Below are 22,415 nucleotides of genomic sequence, written 5' to 3'. Positions count from 1 at the left end.
TACACTTCTGCTGTTGGTGCTATAGTTTGTCATCAAGAAACCGAAGTTGAAGGCCAGTTTGGTGGCTTTCTCGTTAATGCTCTGTAGCCTAATAGAGTTTTACACCTGAACTACGGCTTGCTAACCAAGAGCAGGATTCAATACAAACATCATGGCTTTTAAAATTTGAGGCTGAGGAGACAGATTCCTTCAGGCTGATTTGCACTGATCCACAAGTGGTAAATGAGGACAAGCAATTTACCAATATCACAGAACAGTTATGTAGTATAACCAAGTGCTGTCCCTTGACTTGGTTATCACTGGAGCTCACAACCATCTAAGAAATACATATTTATTAGTCTCATTAGCAAAACATTAGCTTGTTAAGCCTTCCATCTTAAAGATTTACAGCATTCAAAACAGACTACCTCTGCTTACTTGCAGATAAGATTACAATCTAATCTTGAAATACACAGCCCTTGCTTTTCATGCAACACAATTCAACCTTAACATTTAAAGAGCACTGTGAAGTGATTCAGCACACAGCACTTCCCTTCAACACATAGAGGAGAGAGATCCTGTTTAAGAGGCAACCCTTAAATACAAAGAGGGTATGCTCCTTCTGAGTTACACAACTTTTGATCAACAATAACAACTACTTCCCTCCTCCCTAAGCCACTCCTCAGCAAAGACACGCAACGACAATCAAAACAGATCACATCATTTCCTTTCTATTTTTTCACCTTTAAAAGCTTAAGTTCAAGCTGTCTGATTAATGACACCAGTGAGACATATAACAGTATTTATACAACTAAGTTTCGGATCTATGGTAAGCTACGTAGGACTGAGTTACAGGATATTAGCTCAACTCTACTGCTGAAAACAGCTTTCAAGTTCTAGTACCTGGAATAGTATAAAACTTCACCAATAGCTGCAACTGTCCAGCAACACATCTCAGGAGATCTCCTTTATAAGGATGAATTCAGTTCTGCACAAGCTTCATCATTCTGGTGTGCAAAGACAGCTTTTATGAACTTCAATGACAATCCTGCATATCCAGGGAAAGAAATTGGTCCATACAGGTGATTCAGATCAGCAGATTCTCCCAAATGCCTGACAACCTGATTTTCAAAGGACTAAGGGCATTAGGGTACATCTCCAAATTGCTCTTAGAAGTTGCCAGCTTTGGCATGTAAACCTATAAAAAGGTTTAGGAAAACTCTTCCTAAAAACTAGCCATTAGAATTACACAGAGAAATGTGCAAAACCAAACTCGTGTCTCTCATCCAAAAATTACAAAACACGTCATTGAAACACACCTTTAGGCAAAATTTAGAGGATGCGTAACCTTTCCAGAAACTATTAAAGCAGCTGTGTATTGATGGTATTCAGATGGCCAACTCCTGACAGCATTCAGACTTGGAGTTGGTCCAAAACGCCTCATTGCAGCAGTGATGTCCACAGGCAGGTGTGGAACACAGTTTGCCAATCTGTGGTTAACAACACTAAATATAAGGAAACCAAAAAACAAACATAATTTTTTTTTTTTTTACATAACTCAGCTAAGGAGCTGGGGTGGAGTGAGGGAAGCACTTCGTAAAACCTGCTTTCCTTAAGCCACATTTCAGCCCTCACCATAACAATAGCTTTGGCACTGAAATGATACTGCAGTGAAATACCACTGTGCACAATCACAAAACTCTCAAAAGGAAATCAACAATGGGACATAGTAGCTAAGGTTGTTTTCTATTTTAGTCAAGATTTTATTCAAGGCTCAAAACTGTAAGCATTACTTACTCACACAGAAGAATGCCGTTTTCTAATCCGGAACGAAAATCTTTCTCACCAAAACTTCTGCCCGTCACTTGCTGCAAAAGAGTAGAGGGAAACAAAAGAGTGACATCTGTTAGAAAGAGAGGTTAACAAGTGCAATTCATAACATTCGGTTAGAGCATCCCCTGTGTAAGGAACATTTGAGCTTTACAGGCTTTGCAAAGGACTAAGTCATGTCCATTTCTCCTTCCCATTTCCTCAAGCTATTTAACATATAGGACAAAGTATTTCCGCCAGCCAGTGCGACTGCAGATTATAAAAGAACTGTTTTCTAGCAGTAAAAACCAAAAATGACAAAACAAAAACTACAATGTCATCTTCAGAATATTTTAGAAATTTTATTTTATAGTACTTTGAATTTTAAAACTATTGCATTTAGACTATGTCTTTTTATTGCTTTTTTTTGCACCACATTAAACATTTTGTACCAGCCTTGAGCTTTAGTTCTTAACTTATCCTCTTTATAGAATAAGCAAAGACAATGGAAAGCACTGGAATGAGTTACAGCCCTTCAGACACATGCCTCAATACTCCTGGTCATATTAAAAGATACTTCACATCAGCAATTCAACCATGAGTGTTAAGAGAATACAAACTCAGTGGAAGCTATGGGTCCCCCCAGGTACACTTGGACCAGGAGGTACACTTTGCCTCACAAGCTCTTAAGCCAGTCTGAGCTGCTTAGGGATGGACCATCTAGAAACCTTCCAGGAATCCCAATCTTGCCTAAGGGTACTGGATTCTCCAAGCATGACTGAACCCCCATTTATGACTTACTACTGTGTTGACAGTGTCAATGAATGGGAATTCATCCTCATATCATTCTCAGACGATGATATGTTTGATTAAAAGAATACTTTTTATTATCATCACAAATGATATAAAAATAGATACTATGTTTAGAAAGCACTGAACAGAAACAATACAAAGAAAAAAAATTGTTTTAATTGTCTGCAGGAGGTCTTCTCTTTACCAAGGCAAAACATTTACCGGATGCTTATAGAGTTCTCATGGCTTGCATCCAATCTTTCAGCAAGACCCTTGCTCTGGGTGTTGCTTCCACCATAGAGAACAGTGACTTGGGGACACATCTGTCATTATGTCCCTGTTTTCTCCTTGCTATTATATTCAGATATAAGACCCTTCCCCTCCTAGTTTCCTGCCATGAGGACAGTAATTTATTAAAATGGACAAGTTTGGCACTGTCCCACAGGATTAGCAAGTGCATCAGTTTCAGAAATGCTTGTTATAGCTGTGCACTCTTGGACAGAGAGCAACACTTTTAAAATTGAAATGCAAATGCAAAGCCTAAAATCCAATCCTTCACTAAATTATAAACATATTGTTTTGTTCAATGTGAAGGAAATTCGCCCATACTCTGAAAAATATATGATAAGGGCATCAGTGGACAATCATATCTTATGCCAATACATAAAGCAGAACAAGGCACTGTGTGGCACTCGTATCTTTGAAGAAACCACACGTAATTTGTAGTAAATGACCTTTAACCATTTAAAATATATCTAGTCACAGTAAATAATCTCTAATCTTGATCTGCTGGGACATGGGAAAATTATGACAAGAAAATCATTAGCATTTGGGATGAATTATTGGTGGAGCATATCAAAACTAACTTTTGTTTCATGCATAAGATATAGTACAGAAAGGAGTAGGAAGAGCTACTTCATAGCAGCCTGACTACAAGTGGTTTTTTAATCTATGAAAAAATTAAAGAAAAATTACAGTCATCTTATTTCACTCCTCAGCACCAAATGCCCCAAATATGGAGATCAGTCTTCTTATGCATTTGTTGAAGACCCTCATTTAGCAGGGAGCAGTACTGAAACTGCTACCACAATTCAGGTAACACTCTACCTGCCAAAAGCTGTCACATGAGTATTGCTGTTATTACTGGTGATACAGGAAGGTTTCATACATAACTTCTGTCTGCACAAATAAAATCATGAAATACAGATGCACAGCTGGCACACAAATTCATCCAGTGAGAGGTACAACACACACTGACAGGAGGTGAGGAAAGACAGGAAGGTCCAGGAACAGTGCACGTCTGTTTGAAAAGGAACTGGAAGTAAATGAGGCATGGCAAGGTTTATGCCTGCTCTAGATGATGCAGCTGCAGGGGGAAAACATTAATCACCTACAAGTCTCCTGATATAGTGAATTAAAATGTAAAAGCAGTTCAACAGAGAAAGGCTAGAAACTAAAAATAAACATGAAGATGACATTATAAATGACAAAGATAAACCTAAAATGGGACTGAGAGAAGCAAGAAGCTGGATCCACCTTTTCCAGAAGAAATGAGAGCTCAGTTGCTTGGCATATGCACAAACATACACCTCCCTCTCTGCAGGGGCCACTTTGGGCCACACCCTGATGAACAACTGCAGGCCCATAGGCCAACCTAGTGCACATTGCTGAGGTAACCTCTGCTCAGCACACCCACAGCAGGAGACAAAGGGACTTCAAGCAGAAGGATTGGCACTCTTATATTTGCATACAAAGAATCCCACATAGTAAAGTGCATACTTTACCCAAACTCCAGTAAAAATGAAAGTGCGTGCATTAGCCACAGTATCACAAAAATGCTGCACGCATCACAGGACTGTGTTCATGGTATTGATATAAGCAGTGGTCTGTTCTTACTAGCTTATCTTCCATCTCAAGAAATAAAAGCCTTCAGTTTGCTGCATGAAACTCTGAAAACACTGACACACAAGGCCTAAAGGATAGTTTTTGCAGTGCTTCTACTGAGCTCCACTGGAAAAAAAGGAAACTTCATCGGCAACCAGGTACAGAAAACTGCAAAATGGAAGAACAAATCTTTAGCCCATCAGCTTTCATAGTAGAGAGAACTGGTGTTTAGAACTGAACCTGCACAAAACCAGTCATGGAAAGATGCAAGGCACTCTGTATCCTGGGCTGCTATCTTCAGGAAAGGAAAAAAGAAAAGTAACACCAAAACCCAAGATGTTAACTAAGAGGACTTTTGAGACCTGGCCTTGCAAAGAAAGGTTTCCAGACCGCCATGTCTTACACGCTTTGGAGACACAGCCCCATCTTCCACTTTGCACTCTTCCCACCTCACTGGTACAGAGCAGCACACTTCAGCAGTGCAGGAGGAAGCAGGATAGATGGAAGAGTTCCCTATCCACTCTGCAATAGCAGCATACTGTAACTCTTGGAGTACCAGGGTGCCAAAGTGAGAACAAAGTAGCTTAAAGACAAAATACAAACTGCATCTGGCTAATGATTAGTAGAATACCCTCCCACTTCTTTCGTAAATTCTATAAAGCTGAGTGGAAAAAAGCTGCATTTTCCTGTCATAGAGAAAATTAAAAATACAGAACAGAAGCAAAACAGTGTCATTTATAACTGTGTGCCTCATTTACGTGAGGAGGCGTTGTTTTTATTCATCATCTGGATGATATTTTCTTCTCTGTAAAAAGCTACAAATGTTGCAACCAGGGCAATTATTTGAGTGGCAGGTGCATTTCTCAGTTTCCCTGTCACTTAACAACAAAAAATGAACCTAAAATGAGTAATGAAAGTTTTTCACGGCAACAACTTTAATACATATTTGCATACAGTAACACTTGGTATATATTGTCTTGTTGCTGTTTAACTCTTTTGTTCTTTGCAGTTACACATGCTAAGGATGGCTGTAATCCAGCCACTAACCACTGCCATATTGTACAACTTTATTTTCCCAAAGCTTCAGTTTACATTGTTTTCCTTGCATTTTATATTGCTGCTGGTGTTTGCTGAGATGGAGTTTGCAAAGCCTCTGGTGTCAAAAGAGCTTAGGGGCATGAAAAAGAAAAGGTGACAAATTAGGGAACAGATGCTGGCCTCAGGTGAAATTTATGTAGGCCAACAAGCTATAAGTAGTTGAATAAACACTTGATCATCAGGGATAACACACTGAAAACACTTAGTTTCATTTTCTATGTGCACATCTGAAATTGCCATGTTAAACAGTGAAAAAAATTGAGAGACGCAGCAAGAAGAGGTCTTTGTTTCTCTTAACGTGTTTTTGAGAGCTTACGAAGCATGACAGTAAAGAGAGGAAGAGTTTCAAAGGGTTTCATAAGCTGTTCATTTCTTTTACATTTCGTATGTGAGTATGCTGCCTTTTCATTTTGTGCAACCATTATTTTCCCCTAAATAATTTTTTTTCTTAAATGAAAAATTCAGGCCCTGCTATTTACTAGGACGACATAAAAGTAAGGCTTAAACTGTAATAATCAGGTATGTATACAGAAAACACTGGATTGTACAAGCAATGGGGAACACAAACCACCAAAGGAAGCATGACAGCTTGTAGGGCACCAGGATTTGGCTTCTCTAGAGTAATGAATTCCTACTTCCCTGTTTCTGAGTTATAATCTGAGCTAATAAGATGAATATGCAAGTTAAATTCCATTTTCATATAGAATAGGCAGGAGATTTCTGAGCTAAATAACCCTGACCTGTTAAAGCCAGCTTCACCTTTGCAGCCCAGAATGGCACCACATTGCTATGACAGTGCAATGAAGCCTGGAGACCCTTCACTGGCTCCTAGTTTGGCTACCTATTGATCATGCAATGTCTCTGTCTGCAAAAGTGGACATAACACATCATCTAGGCATGAGTTCCCTCTCTCTTATGTCACAGAGGCATTTAAATTGCTAAAACCATAGCAATGTAAACCAGTCCCAGTAAACCAGCTGTACCATAGCAATGTGAACAGCTTTATTACAAATACTAGGAAGTTAGCTGATTTAGCTCAGAGAAACTTGAAGATTGCATTAATGGAGTTTTCCAGGGGAAACAACCACTGGTCTAACAAACCTGTTTTCCAGGAAAGCTGAACGATGACAAGCACTCTGCCCAAAGCCTTCCAAGGCTTTACAGTATTGCGGTCATTTACTACTGAAATCAGTAAAAGAGCAAGCAAGTATCTGTAGTGTGTAATTATACTCTCAGGGACAAACACAGCATAAGCTCAGAATGACTAACGCGGCCAGCAATGAATCACCTGAAATTCTGTGATGCAGAACTTGAAAATTAAAGAATATATGGGAGAATGAGGGGAGACTTTACACTTGGGTAGCAAGATAATTCTGCAAAGAAAGCACTTGACATTATTTTTAGGTCTTCCACTTCCTGGTCACTTAAGTTTAACTGCAATTTGCAAAGTTAACTACCTGTGCTGAAGTCCCTTTTGTTCTTTTCATCTGACTATTCATCCTCATATTATTCTGTAATGAGACAAAAAGCTGTCTCGCTTTTTTTATATGTCATATAAACTTCACTTTTTCTAGCAGCAATAGAATAAAATAGCATATTCTCCCCCATTTGCTTTAAATTCCCTTCTGCCACACTGCTGATCAGGTCAGCTGACAGTTCAGTGTCAACATACAGCATGGAAAAACCACATCCACTGATACAAACACATTCCCCTTTCCCCCTTGGTGGGCCCAATTCTAAATCCTCAATAAAGGAATAATTTATTAACTAAGGGATGCTAGTCACTGCCTTTTGTTTTCCAGGAAGAGAGCAACAACTAAAAACCCCACAACAGCTGGGGTTTTTTTCTGATCCTTTGCATAGATTAATGAGGACATGAACCTATGAATGGACACCTATATTTGAAGTGTAGACTAAACTTGCTTGGTTAGTACATTTTTGAGGAGACATGACAGAAAAAATACTGAAAGAGTAGTACATACCAACACCACCAGCAGCTATTACCCTACCTAAGGCTTTAAAACTGAGTCTGGGAAGATTTTGTCCTTGCTAAATCCTGCCCACCACCAGGGCTTTCCACACTGAAATTCTGCATTGCTAACAGTAGTATTAAACATGCAGGGTTGCCATACGTTGTTTGGATTTATGATCTTGCAGAGCAGTGCATGTTTCTGCCAGGACATCTGGTAGTATAATCCCGTTTGGCTGGCAAGCTGCTAAGGAGTGTTAAAATTTAATGATAGAGTAAAATCAGTTTCCTTTTTATCTCCCCTCCCTAATGCTGTTTGTATACATTTCCAGGTGCATTGCCAGATATTGCAGCCTTCCCTTTGGGGTGGGGTGGGGCAGAAAACATTTCAGTCAAGGCTGAACATTTTGTGAAGAAAAAGAGCAAAGAGCAGGAAGGGAACTTAAAAGTGACTTCTGTCAGATTTCTCTTGGCTGCAGCAGATGCCCTGAAAGCTTCACCTAGCATCAGGTCATCTGTTACATCCAATTTGTATTTGACAGTCAGTAGATTGGCTTTGCATTGCTGTTTTATGGGCAACCAGACTCTTATCTCTGATGTTATCAAAATTAGGCACCAGACGACAGACATGACAGACCACCCTAGAGTGTTTTTAATCAATTGTTCAATTTAGGGTTCTTTTTATTGCTTAAAAAAAACAAAAAAAAATCCCTTATTTCCTATACTGTGGGATCCATCATCCCTTTCTTAGTTTTAATGAGAATTAAAGAAGGGGAGAATTGTAGGTTTTTGCCAAGGATTCATCAGTGAAGTGCTCATCCTACCTCTTGAGTGGGGAGAAAGAAGATGAAGCACTATTTCAGGAAAATAACTTGTATTTGGTGGAAGGTACGTTTTACCATGACAATACATTCTTTAGCTGTTTGCTCTTTTCTGTAAAAACAAACTCCATGCAGATGGTCAGAGGAGCAGAGATCAGAGGAGCATATATGATGTGAGGTCAACAGGTAAAAGAGACCAGAAGACAAGCATCCACCTCCTCAGTCCAAGGCCCTCATTTAATCTAGTCCCGCCTGTCTGGAGAGTCTGGCCTTACTCTCTACACTGCCTGGAGAAAGCTCCCTGTTCAGCTGTCCTTTAACTACTACATAACCTCTCTCGCTTCGGGGCAAACCAGTACACAATGGCAGCTCCCACACCTTTGAAGGGAAGAGGAGCAGATAACTAGTAATTACTATCATGAACACCCTTTCCCAAGGTCTTTACTTTCCTACCCAACCAGGCTAAATAAGCAGTCTGCTCACGAACAAATGAAAGGCTAATTAAAGTTATCATGAATTTGCTTTTTGTGTGATTCCCTGGGGCTTTCCATGGACAGACAAGCGTTCACACTACCTTTTATTGTACCTCTTCAGTTACATACGGAAAGAAAAGTGTACATAGGGAACTAGGCTCAAAAGCAGAACCTGTTGATTCAGCTCTTATTTTTTCTCTTACCCTTCTTGAAGCTGGAATCAGAACCGATGGAGGGAGATAACTCAAGTTCTGACTACTGAACGCAGAGTAGATGTCCCACCAATATTTGCGTCACATTTTCTCACCAAGTCAAAGATTTTTTTTAGCAAAGGATGGGAGAAATTTTTCCTTTGTCTCAGGTTGATTACATTAGCAACTGTCCAGCAGAACAGGAAATTGGGTTTCTGGCCACCTCTAAAAGAGCAAAGAATTAACAGAAATTTTTTTTACCCTTTTACTCTTTTTTCTAGGTCTACTATCCCATGTTCTTGAAAAACTGCTCCTCCAAGATTCATGCTATCTGTATCATCTACATGTTGAAAATGAAGCATCTGTTAAGAAAACCCTCTAGTTTCTCTCCTCCAGCTCTAAAAAGTTTAGACAGTCCTGAATCAGAAGTGTTTAAAGCTCTGTCAGTTACAGCTGCAGAGGCAGAGCAAAACACAACACAGGCAGCAGACTCCTCGTTGAACTCAACATCTTGTCTCACCCTCAAGGCAATGAAGAGATCAACAGCTCTGTAGGAGATGATAGGATCACTGCAGTATCTAGATTTGCTAATCCCCACTTTACACTGCTTTAACCTATTTTACATTAATCGCTGCATTTATATTTTACAAGACCACTGCACTACTTCTTGGACAAGCAGTTTTTGACGCCAGTGTGTTTCTTTCTGCCAGGAATGTGCATCTTGGCAGACAACCTTAAAACTGCGCACATTTAAAGCTGCACAGAGACAGGAATACAAACATATGAGATACTCCCAGTTAGAGAGGCCCAGCTTTAGAGGCACTTCAGCCTGTCATTAACCACTGCCAGAGAGACTACCAAAGCTCAGTACTATTACAGAGATTTTGCAATGAAAAACGTCTGGTAGGAGACACCAGCTTCCCTTTTTGAAGAAATTAAGTGTTCACTTGAGAAAAACAATAATAAATTAAACCACCCATTTAAAGAAGACACTCACTGTCTTAGGTCTCAGTGAAGCCTGTGAAATGCCAATGATGAGCATCAGTAGGCACCAGTCTACCTTGAAGCTTTTAAATTTAATACCATCAAGTCATTTCAAAGCAAGTCCACATGTAAAGTGTCCCATTTACAGTCTGTGCAATTTAGATATGTATCTCTCTCTGTATATAAAAGTATAGCTCAGCATATATATTGAGACTTGATTTTCCAGACAATAAGCCTGGAAGCCCAGTGCAAGCAAAGCAGGAAACTCCATGGGGAATAGAGATGTGTCATACAAACACTGCTGAAAGGCGTAATTCTATCTGCTATCACTACAACTCTGCAAAACTTTGCTCCTTTTAAATAAAAGGGAAAGAGGTAAACCACAATGGTTTGAGAACAGTATCTGAGTTTCTTGGACGTTTCTTCTGTATTCTGGGTCCTCTCTTGGCACATTCTCCAGCAGGAACAGGCCTGTGTACCGTGGTTTTGCAGTCTCTTGCAAACCAAACACAGAATTATCGGCAGGTAGTTCTAAATAAGAAAAACAGTGCATTAAAAAAAACACAGATGGAAGAAAAATTATCCACTTTCCTGTGGAAAGGAGGCTAACCTTAATTCAGTCATATACTTTTGAGACCTTTATTAATAACTCTTTGGAAGTAGATCTACTTTGTCCCTGCCTCTGTAGAGACAGAGTTAAAGAAAGGCATTCCCACTCTGAATGCTTTTCCAGCTAAGCCAGTTTTTAAACAACATTTGGCTACCAAGCATGCATAAAACTAGACTCACAAGAATTTAGGAGGGCACCACAGTGTGGACAGCTGATCCCAACTGACCCAAGGGATATCCTATACCATATGGACCATGCTCAGCAAAAGAACCAGAGAGAAGGTTGGTGGGGAAGCTGCTGCTGGGGGACTGGCTGGGCATTGGCAGGTTGTTGGTGAGAAATTGTTTTCTATTGCAACAGTTGCTTTTCTTGGGTTTTATTTATCACTCTTTGTTATTTTCCTGTTCATTACAATGTAGGATTATTTTATTTCAATTATTAAATTATTCTCATCTCAGTCCATGATTTTTCTTACTTTTACCTTTCCAAATCTCTTCCCCTCATCTTCCTGCAGGGGAGGAGTGAGTGAGTAGCTGTGTGGTGCTTAGTTGCCAGCTGGTATGAAAACACAACACAGCCACAAAAAGAACGCTGTCATAAGTGAATAAAACCACCAGAAACTAAATAGAAAAGTATGGTAAAACAGAACAACTATTTCTGTCTAAATTATGATAATATTACAAGCAGATAGAAAACCCACTGCAGCCTCCTCTGGAATAAACAGGGTTTCTGTTCTCCCCAACTCTTCTCCATGGCCCCTTTGATCCAGATCCTGAAGGAGGGCAATAGCCCTGCAAAAGGGAATAGTGACTGCCATTAATGCTCCAGACAAGAGAAACACTGCAGAATAGCTAGAATCAACTGATGTCTTAGAGCACATGGACACGAAATGTTGGTAGATTTGGCTGCCTACAAATAGAGAAGGAAGTACTTTTGTAAGATTCCAAATCACAGCTTACTCTTGAAAAGACATTTCCAAGAGCCATCAGCATCTTAAGCAGAACTAAGAACCTCTATTTATTTCTATTTCTCTGTCCTCCTCCTCCTTTTCTCAAAAATTATAATTTTTCCCAATTAAAGAATGTATAGACCTATCTTTCAACAGATTGCTCCCACAGGAGCTAGAGATCTTGCAGTGCATTATGAGCACTAGATTGAAAGCCATTTTTCATTCATCTGATTTAGCTGGAATAGGGCAGTTACAAATAACAGTAACAGTAACCAGTAAGAGTTTTCTGATAAATGCAACTCATAAATCAGTACTGTTGTCCCCTGCACTGGTAAACATGCCATTCACAGGTCTTGAGCATCAAATCAAGACCTATTTACAAGGTTGCTCCTGAGACAAAACCCAACAACCTTACACAGGGTAAGTTGTTGCTCTTTTCTCCCCTGCTGCTGCAGATATAGGGAGCCTTTGTTTGGAGGACACAGAAAGCAGAGGGGGAAAAGGGAGGAGGATTGATGGTGCATACTACAATAATAAACACTGCGCTTTTCTATTACTAGAGCACCTGCTGCCTCCATCAGTTCAGGCTCATCCATTATGCAGCCCTGACAGTTCTAGAAGCACCAGCACTGAAAACATGACAGACCTGACCAGGAAGCAAGACACAGAATGAGCACCCCTCATTATCAGATCAATGAGCTTCACTGGCGCTCATTCTCTGCCCTGTTTGTTGTTGGGTGAAATAAATAATAGGAACAATTAGATTAAGCATCTTATTCAAACACAGTCAGAGCAATAAAAGAAATTTGCCTTCTATAAAATTTAACAATTTAGCCTTGTAGAAAATAAATTCCTGAAGAGGAAAAAACCCCCTGACAATTATTTTAACAACTGTTACTTTTGTTTTTACTCATAGTGGAAATCATGTAAGGTCTAAAATGGATTGAAAGGAATGCAATTATTTTACCATAATGCTTTAATAGTAGAAAAGGAGACTATTAAAAATATGCTTAACATTTCCTATCTAAACAATAAGAACTGCAAGTTTCAAAACATTTGCTACATTTCTACAATTCCAAGAAATCTTTTCAGTTGGCCACTTCCCTGACAGAATCAGACCTGTCCCAAGGACATTTTCACTCTTTCTTACCAATCCAGAGTACCCCACTCATGTCAAGAGGGCAACTCAAATGCCACATTAAACATGAAGCACTGGCAGGAATCAACACTGAAAAGCATATTTAAATATCATCAGTGTTAGATTGCAAAGCACTTTTAAGAATTAGTTAATTTACAATTTTCACATGTCAAAATGAGAGGAAAAGGTATGACTGAAGTCCTTTATCAGCACATTTGTTTTTTATGTACCTCCTGACACTCATGTACACTCAGCAACCTCCTTCTAATTTGAAATTAAAAAATCCATAGAACTTGAAACTCATTATTAATTAACAATACAACCATATAAAAAAAGGAAAATTGTTTCTTTAAGTTACTTTCCTAAGTAACTTGATTTCAAATTTCACCTGTTATTCAAATAGATTAAATTAAAGGCAAATAAATATCATCAACTTTCTCTGATCCTTTTTAAAAGCATATAGTACTAACAGTGTTATGTAGCACTCATCAGAAATATCGTTCATTCAACCATGGGCTAATACTGCTGTCATACAAATTGGAAAATGAACCAGAACTGTCAGAACAAGAACACCTGCCTAATCTACAAACAAAATTATACATAAAGAGAAAAAAATCAAACAAACCCTACAATTTATTTAAATAATCCAGATATTCTGTGTATCAAACACAGCACTCTTTTGAGAAGGCATTTACTTACAGGAATTGTATTTCTCTCCTGTTGTTTTTTAATGTGACAACGTATCTGCATGACAGCAGGAGCTTTGTTGTTAAGTTCACATGCTCAAGTTTTTCAATCCTGTCTGTCTCCAAGCGCACCAAAGCCATATTAAAACCTGAGATAACCCCTGTGATGTTTTAAAAGGGAAAGCTCAGGAATAACCCAAAGCTTCTTTCTCTGGCTAAAATTAAAAGTGTCTCTTGCAATCAGCTGACTTTATTAGGTGCAAATTCTAAACCTCTCGTGCTAAATATTGCCCAGCTTAGGCTGAAGAAGCAGTCACCTACAGCAAGCTACTAGGAGCAGCTGTTTGATAACAACCTGTCATCTAGAATTAAGGGCAAGTGTTTAAGACTTTACATGAGAGGGGGAAAAAGAAAAGAAAAAACACAAAAAAGAAACTGACACAAGTTTACTTGCTATGAAAGCAAGTAAATCATTGTGCATCATTGACACCTTTCTAAAATTTGGACAGTTTCACCTTAACAGTCAATCCAGTTTCTGAATGTTTGCTTATTTTTCACTCCATGACTAGGGGCTCAGCAGAATATGAAAGGCTTTATATGGAGTTGGAGAGGCTGCTGGAAACTCAAAGTTACTTTGCCAAGACTGATCTGCTGAGACATTTGCGAGTACCACATGATTTAACTGTGCCAGGTAATCTGTTTTAAAGCTAATTTGTCTTCTGGTATTGAGGTATCAAGCCCACCATAGCTGGTTTTGTACATGATGAGAGGCACCAGGTATCTGAGTATGAGCTGTCTCATTTTAGCCAAAACAGGAATATCAGCACACTCTCCAACAATCTGTTTTTACCATACCCTCAAAGTTGGCTGAATAATTTTAAGTCCAGGACCTCTGTAGTGTTTTGCATTCTCTGTACTATGACTCCACATTTTAAAAAACTGTTATAAAATTCCTCCCAATTAGCTTGAAATGATACTTGTTTATAAGTGTCATTCTCTACCTTTCAAAACACCACTGATTTTTACCAATCAGCAATAAAATGAGCTATTTTTATGTTAAAAGAAAGAAAGTTAATTTTCCTGCTGCCTCAAGACTTGGTGAGATGACAGAGGCAAGGGAGCAGAAGGAAGAGAAGGGCAACCAGTGCTAGATGCTTTAAAATGTATAGTATTGCATCCCATAAATTTTATCCTATAAATTGCACTTTCAGATGAATTCTGATGCATTTCTTTGGTTTCCTTGAAGTTTTGACTTGGGAAAAAATAAGAGAAGACACATGAGGATAAAAATAAAGTTGCAGACAGAAAGTACTTCATGCATTAGGAGCTACACATAATTCCGTTTGATGCAAGTTAACTCCTACAGAAAAGCACAGCTGCTGTCTCCAAGAGTTAGAAATCCCACATTCACACAAACTCTAGCAACATAAGAAAAAGCCTCACATCACTTATTCAAGTGATTTCATTTTTATCTTGATGAGCTGACACCACATAATGCAAAGGCATTTGCATTAGTACAAAATTATGAAGTCAAATAAACTATGTCTCATGAGCTAATTGTCTCTTACTGCCTGTCTGAAGAACCATTATATAATAGTACAAAATCAATGTCTACTAATATGAAAAAAACAGATTTGACATCAGAAAAAATAACACTATTTTTATATGTTTCACATCCAAACCACAAGCCAGCAAGTATTCAATTTTTTTCCAAGACTAATAGAAGTTAAATTACTTTGCGGTCTTTGGTTACTGAGTTAAAACCAGATATGCTGCCTTAAAACTTTGTCTTTCTGACGCAGGGTTTACAATTTAAACCAGACAGCAAATGCAAATGAACAGTGAGACATTTGAAGCTGGGTTTTGAACACTGTTCAGCACCCCTCTACCTAGGTCTGAACTGTCTCTTGAGCCATTTCACAAAAGCACATTCTCTCCCTGATTCATTTATGCCATTTTGTCCCACTCTCTCTCCATCTTAACTCCATCCAACAAGACCCATTTTGGCTACTAGTTAGAACAACTGAAGCAGCATTCTCTAGAGACAAGTATCAGATTAAATGATCGTGTTTTTTCTCAGTTTAGTGGCTTTCTTTAGTGCTTCAGATGGCAGTGGAAGATGGAATGGCTCTGCGAAATCAAACAGGCAAATTAAATAGCAAATATAGTGTCCCTTGCTACATCATCAACAGATAGTGATGTCTTTTGCAGACTTTGTATGTAGAAGCAGGCCACTACATCTAGATGCACAAGCCTGCCATTTGTGTCTTCTATAACACTTTGCAGGATAACTTTTTGCAAAGCTGAGCAGAGGTGCTTACTAAGATAAAAGGCAAGGCCTTTTTCCAAACTTGTCCAAGGAAAGTCAGTGATACACATGATCACACAGCACCCATTACTCTTGTGATTCATTCTTATCAAATAAACTCCATGTGGATAATGAGAGGAAAAAAAATTTAAAAGCAAACAAACAAACAAACAAAAGCCACTACAGTAAAGAGAAAGACCAGAAATCCAAACTGATGCATTTAGATGAGCTGTCACAACACTGTGTGGAGGAGACGAAACCAAAACTGAAAATACAAAGCTTGTTTCAATCTATTCCTAATGCTAACTCATGATCCCTTTACCAAAATTGCCTTGACCCTCTTCAAACAGCTCAGGTTTGCTTTGCCATGCATGTACCATTTTTAACCATTTCACTCTTGCTATTACAGTCACAGTAACACATTCCCTCTAGTTTATCCAGTTTTCTACACTAAGAATAGAAAGTAAGTATTTCCACTCAGGAGAGAAAACTAATGTCTAGATACATAACCCTCGAGCTTCCATTCTGGTTTCTCGTTAATTTTGATTTAGGCACATGGTATTTGACCCCAAGGTAATAACAACTACCCCAACTTCTATTAAGATTAGTGAAAACTAAGCCATTCAGTTCTCAACAGAGAGAACTGACCTAACTAACTGTGCCTTGGCCAGTTCAGCTGTTTGCAGACCATTTCTGTATTAGGGTTAGAGAAGGTGCTACCTCCGCAGCTAATGACTCCCATGCAGGGCAAGAAGGTTGAGACTTGCTGCTTCTTTCAAACGCCCTAAAATAAACAAACCCCTTTGTTCCTACCCCTTGTAGTAACAGAAGTGACCAGATGGGAAAAATCAAACAAAGCTTTTCCTGATTATATCCATTTTATTATAAACAGCTGTTTTTCTCCAAGTCATTGTTAGATCTAACACAATTTCTTGATGGTCTTATGCACAAAAGTCAATCAACAATCATTTTTATATCTATGTATATAAAAGGCTTTTAAGTCTTCATATTGTTGATTTGCATTCATTCATCAGCTAAATACAAATAACCATTTAGCAGATAAGATGATCTCTACAACTAACACATTTTACAGGTTTTATCAGTTTGCAAATTCACAGAGCAGCCTCCCAGGGCCCAACACTTACACGTCTCACAATCAAAACAAACAACATCTGCAGTCCTCAGAAGATACTTAGTAAACAAAACAAGGTGTGTGCTGACTGCAGTATTAGCATAAACAAATACCACTAAAATGATTTTTTCCCATACTTTAGAAGTCAGAACTATTTCCAGATTCTCAGGAACAAAACATAACCTGAATCTCTGCTTAAGGTCACCTTAATGCTGGGAGATTAGCCCCTAAAAAGGACTCTGAACCAATACCTTTCAAAATTAAAAAACCAGCAATTTGACATAATCACCAAACAAGATACTAATGAGGCTGTTTGCAATTAGCTTGGAAAAAACAAACATCAGCAATAAATCTGCCAGAATGTAGGCTGACTGCAACCCCAGAGAGTAGGAGAGAGCTGAGAAATATTGGCAGAACCTTCCAGCATAAAGGCGAGGGGGTGAGAAAGGAGAGGAAGTGGAAAGCGAAAGGGTGATGGTTTCCCAGCCCCTTCCAACATTTTTGTCTGCAGAGTATCTGTACATGTTAGCGAACCCCCGAGGTTACGCTGCTAACAAACAAACTGTGTGTGGCTCATGTCCATGTGTGCCATGTGTGTGACTAAACAGGCCCTGATGCACCACGGCAGGCAGCTGACTCCAATCAGAAAAATCAGTCCCACCAGTATCAGTGGTTGCCACACCTAAGCTGTGTTAAGTAAATTACAAACGTTTAATTCTATTTTTATATTCACTAAATCTTTAAAAACCAAGTAGCAAATCTAAAAAGTCTGACGAACTTAAATGGTTTTGAACATTGAACATAACCTGTACTGAAGATTTTTGAAGGAAGCTGCAAAATAAAAACAAACATAAATTTTAAAAATGTGCTTGGAAACATTTCAGCTGCTTTTCTTTCTAGTATTTCACATGTAACTATTTGTGGTTTAGCTAGGAATTTTTTAATATTCATTTGATTCAATGAACAGATGCTAAAGCTTCATCTCAAAATTCTCTGTAAGAGTTTAATTTATTTTTGAAAAGGAGGTAATAGGTTTTAAATATCTAACCCTTCTTCAGAAAAAAAGCCCAGAAACAAAACTCAGCCAAAGGTCAGGCTTGTTAAACACATACATCTATGAAATTCAGATCAAAACACTGCTTCCTGCAATTAAAACATTTGCCACATTTCCCACTGGGCTCAAAATTCAGTCCTTTTGCTATTGAGACAGAGGGCAAAAATGAACTCTTTTCTAAAACTGAAAGTTTAGAAATATCCAACTGTGCAACTTCTGAACTACACAGAGCCACACCAAATAAATGTGTGCCCTGGAGAGGTCATCCTCCTTGTTATTCATTTTACCAAAGGATAAGATAAAAACAGTTATCTGATCCAAAAGTCAGGAAATGCAATTCACTGTTACACTAGAAGCCCAAACCCACATTCCAGCAGCTCCCTCAGCCACTGCTGGACCAGCCCAGCACCACCCAGAGCACTGCTGGAGACCTTCCTGAGGCCCTGCTACGCCAGCTCCCACCACCATCAGTGCTCCCCTTCCCAATGCCACCACCAAATGCTGAAAGGAACTTTGCAGCCACTCCCAGCCTGACTTGTAAGGCTGTTAAGGAATCTTAGAGAAAAGTGGAACTCAGCAGCAGGAGGGCAAACATTACAGCCAAAACAAGTTCCCCTGGAGTTACGATGCCTAAGACAGGTATCCAGGTCCAGTTTGCATCTCAGCCACAAGTAGATTGGTTAGACAAAAATCTCAACATATCCCTTGCATAATACAAACCCAGCTTCTTGGCTAGGATTTTCAATCTCTCTTTGTATGGGAACATCTTTTTGTTGTTTTTTAAAAAATACTATATTTGAGGTTAGCTGTTAAATCAGCATATTTTTTAACAAAACAACGCACCTCTCACCAGCTTTTAAAATCTCATTCTTTTTCTGGACCAGCCTCACGTGTAGTACAGTTACTTTACACAAATCAGGCCACCCAATTTGCAGGTATAAGCACTTAATATTAGAGAAGGAGGCACTCTTGACAACAAAAAAAACTGTTCAAATCTGTCACACTAAGCAGGACACACATAGAAAGGAATGTAGGAACCTTGGACTAATAATTCTGTAAAAACAAGTGCTAAATCTCCTCAAATGTGTTATTAATTAAAAAGAAGTCACTTCTGAAAATTGAGTATTTATCTGGAAGTTCCCTAAAACTATAGAAACAAATAGAAAGATTTCTCTATATTTAAACTTTCTTTCCCTACATAGAATACAGTGATCATTTTGTTTTAAGAAATTAATCTATGATTCAAAACAAACTACTCTCAGTTCCTGAGGCTTTTGCTAGTTGGGCAGCTAAAAAACAGGCATGCTAACAGCACAAAATACATTTCATGTACCAATTTGCATCTGCCACCTCAGTTATTCTCTCTGGAGATGAGCTTTTCTCTACTTCTCAAATCAGAGACACCAATAACAGGCTTTTTTTTCCCCCTCACATTTTTCTTTCTCTATTCCTCTCAGAACAATTCTCACCTTCTGCAATAGCACTTTTCAGTCCTTCAGAAAACTATACAGAATTCAATTCAGTAGATTCTTAGATAGTGTCACAGCTGATTACAGCATCTTATTTATCCTACTGTGTCTGAATACGGAGAACACTCTGGTTAAACTGTTAAACAAAATGCAGTGAGCTGGAACCAAGAGGTGTAATGGAAATCTGCACATTGCCTTTTGAAGTAAATGCTGTTCCAAGGAGTAAAAAAGAACATTAATATAAGCATTTCCTCCTTCACTATCATGGCAATATTGCTTTATCTTGCATTACTTCCAGATGGCCACTTTAGAGGCTCTACTGGAAAAAATCCCTCATGCTTGGAAAGGCCCTTAGAGGCCAAATAATTTCTGTCTCAAAGTTGAATCAAACATTTCAAATTCAAAATATTTGAAGTTTATTTAAAATCACATTCAGTAATATTGAAATATTTTTACATTACCCATTGGCAAGAACACCCCTCAACAGCAGTGGTCATTCTTCCCTTAGTAAATCCAAAGAAAAGCACTCCAAAAATAATAATTCAAAATATAAAGAAATAAGTTAAGCAACTTTTTCTGTAATTCTGCTCTAAGCTTCTGTACTCTCAGGGAACTAGCTCTGACATATATTGACGCTTTGTTTTATCAACCTAAAAACCCCACACAGGCAGTTACACTGATGCAGAATAGCCTGAAATCACTTTACACTGGTTTTGAAGGAGACGACAGGAGGATGCATAGCAAGCACAGACTGCTGAAGACCTCGATTCCTTGCTTGTTCAGTGACATGGAAACCAATAAACAGCCCCTTTCTGTATCAGCATTAGATAAGGATTTATTACTGACTCTGTTAAGAATTGGCATCTATTCTATTTGAAAAATCTCACACTGAACTAAATGAGCTTTTTCTATAAAAAATCACTGTTATGCAATAAAGAATTTTGTCTTTATATATATATGTGAATTAAAAACTAGCAGCCATCTAAACCAAGTGTTACATGCAAAGACAGTTACCAGCAAAATGCCAAGGCCACTAAGCCACAGGATCAAAACTCACACATTTCAACTATAGCATGAAAAAACACCCCAAAAATTCCTTGAGCTTTGAAATACTACAAATGAAGAGAAGATACAGAGGAATGCATCATCTATGGAAGTCCATTTACATAACACAGGACTTAACGGGTTAAAAAAAAACCACCAAAATGTAACACCAACTAACTTCCCAAAATCATTAACTAAAAAACCCCCAAACAGTATGCTATGAAAATTTAGGAGGTCCAGAGGATGAGCACACCCTTGAATTTCCTCATGGTACTTGAAAATCATGCTGCCATCACTAGTGAAGAGGCCACATGCCTGATGCTAACTGTGCCTTGTGCTGCCTCTGCAGCACCCGGCTCTGGCCTGTTGGCCTGGTTACCAACAGGGAAACAGCAGAGGCCCCAGAATGTGGGCACAGGTTGACCACAGACATCCCAGGACGGTTCACAACATACTGATCACCTGTTGGTGAATGAAGAAAAGCAACCTTGAGAGCCCAGAAAAGACTGCTTTAAGCTGACATCAAGACAAGGAACATAAAAAGACACTTGATCCAGCCTAGGAAAGAAACATCATCCACATCACACAGTACACAGGCCAGGGTCTGTAGGCAAAAGGACAAGACCCGTCTGCAGCCTCCACATCTAATGAAAGGACAGGATCTCCAGTGCAAGAGGGAGACTGCCATGAAGGAGTTGTCATGGGAGTGCTGGAGCAGTGCACCAGTGCTGGTGGCCTGCCAGGTGTCTGTTGGTCCAACCCCGAATGCCGCAACCTTCCCAGAGAGAGGTCTCACTAGAGACAGCCTTCTAGGGGTCTCAGGCAGTCCTCCAGCCACTGGGTAACCTCAGCAAGGGGGCACAGCCTGTGGCTGCAAGTGATCAGCTCTTAGCAGTGATTTCAGCTCTGCCATGCGAGGTTATCCCAGGCCGACTCAGAGTCAGAGAGACAGGAGAGTTGCGTGGCGATTCCACGGGAGTAGCCTTTATTATCCAGCACCTTGTGAAGGGGGCCAGGGACGACAGCTCCCTCCTGAACTGGGGTTCTGATGGGGGAAAGCAAGGGTGGCACCAAGGGGGAGAGACCAGTGGGTTAGAAAGAAGCTACACAGGTATCCAGAGCATGACGGGATCTCGCCATGACCAGGGAGGACAGCCTCATCTAAGCGGTATCTCCCCGGGGAGGGTTGAGAGGAGCTTATCACAGCCCATTCAAGGGACATGCCTCCAGGGGAGAGGCTTGGCAAGTTTATCTGCCCCCACACATCAGTTCCTGCTTTCCCACCAGCTGCAAGGACCTGCCTCTGTACCTGCACTCTGAGAAGCTCCCCAGCCCCTTTTCCACCAGCCCTGCCAGCCCAAGGACACAGGACCAGCTCACCAGCCATCCAGCACAACACACAGGAGTGTGGGCGGTGTTTTTCTCAAACACTCTGGACTGGAGCTAACTGAAATTTAACTTTAAGACCTACTTGTTCAGGAATGGCATCTAAAATGGTCCTTCTGAAAGCAGATTTTAAAAACTGGGGTACATACAAGTTGCTGTCCCTTTCTGCCTATCCCTTATACACCTTTAGAAGTTGATTTTAGCTAGTCTGTGTTTCCAACTGAACCCATAAAAACCTTGTGCTGCAAACTCTAGCGGTAGGGGAGAACAGTTCTTATGGCTGAATATACTCTGCCAGTTTAATTGCAAAAAACAAAGACAAAAGTAGCGGGGGGGAAAAAAAGGCCAAGTTGCTCTTTTTGCATCTCATGCAATTCTTATTTCTCCCTCAATTTCTTTGATGACCAATGAACTCAGCAAAAAGTTCTGGTCGCTATTTTACCACTCTATTCAAGCCCATAACTTGCAATTTACTAAGGCAATTCTAATTAGCTTTGGGAGATATGAAGTGTTTACCATGTATATCTGAATGACTTGCTATTTGTCCCAGGGAAAGAACAGTAATAGAGCAGAATTGCTCCATGCAGTACAAATGAAAATGAAAGAATCTGTTTAGCAGTCAAATACACCAGAGATCCA

At 39.4% G+C, this 22,415-nt stretch overlaps 1 protein-coding gene across 1 annotated transcript in view; it reads right to left on the bottom strand.

Annotated features, from left to right (window-relative positions):
- The window catches only part of LIMCH1 (LIM and calponin homology domains 1), a 173,982-nt gene that overhangs the window by 107,784 nt on the left and 43,783 nt on the right, over positions 1-22,415 (bottom strand). The window contains exon 2 of the mRNA XM_066185667.1: positions 1,777-1,847. Within this exon, the coding sequence (XP_066041764.1) occupies positions 1,777-1,847 (71 nt within the window). The remainder of the gene's footprint in view (positions 1-1,776; positions 1,848-22,415) is intronic.

The sequence above is a fragment of the Chamaea fasciata genome, unplaced genomic scaffold, assembly GCF_029207755.1.
Source record: "Chamaea fasciata isolate MVZ Bird 193981 ecotype frontalis unplaced genomic scaffold, bChaFas1.0.hap1 SCAF_6, whole genome shotgun sequence".
NCBI lineage: Eukaryota > Metazoa > Chordata > Aves > Passeriformes > Sylviidae > Chamaea > Chamaea fasciata.
The sequence above is the reverse complement of the archived record's forward strand: the minus strand, read 5'-3'. Positions and strand labels throughout refer to the sequence as shown.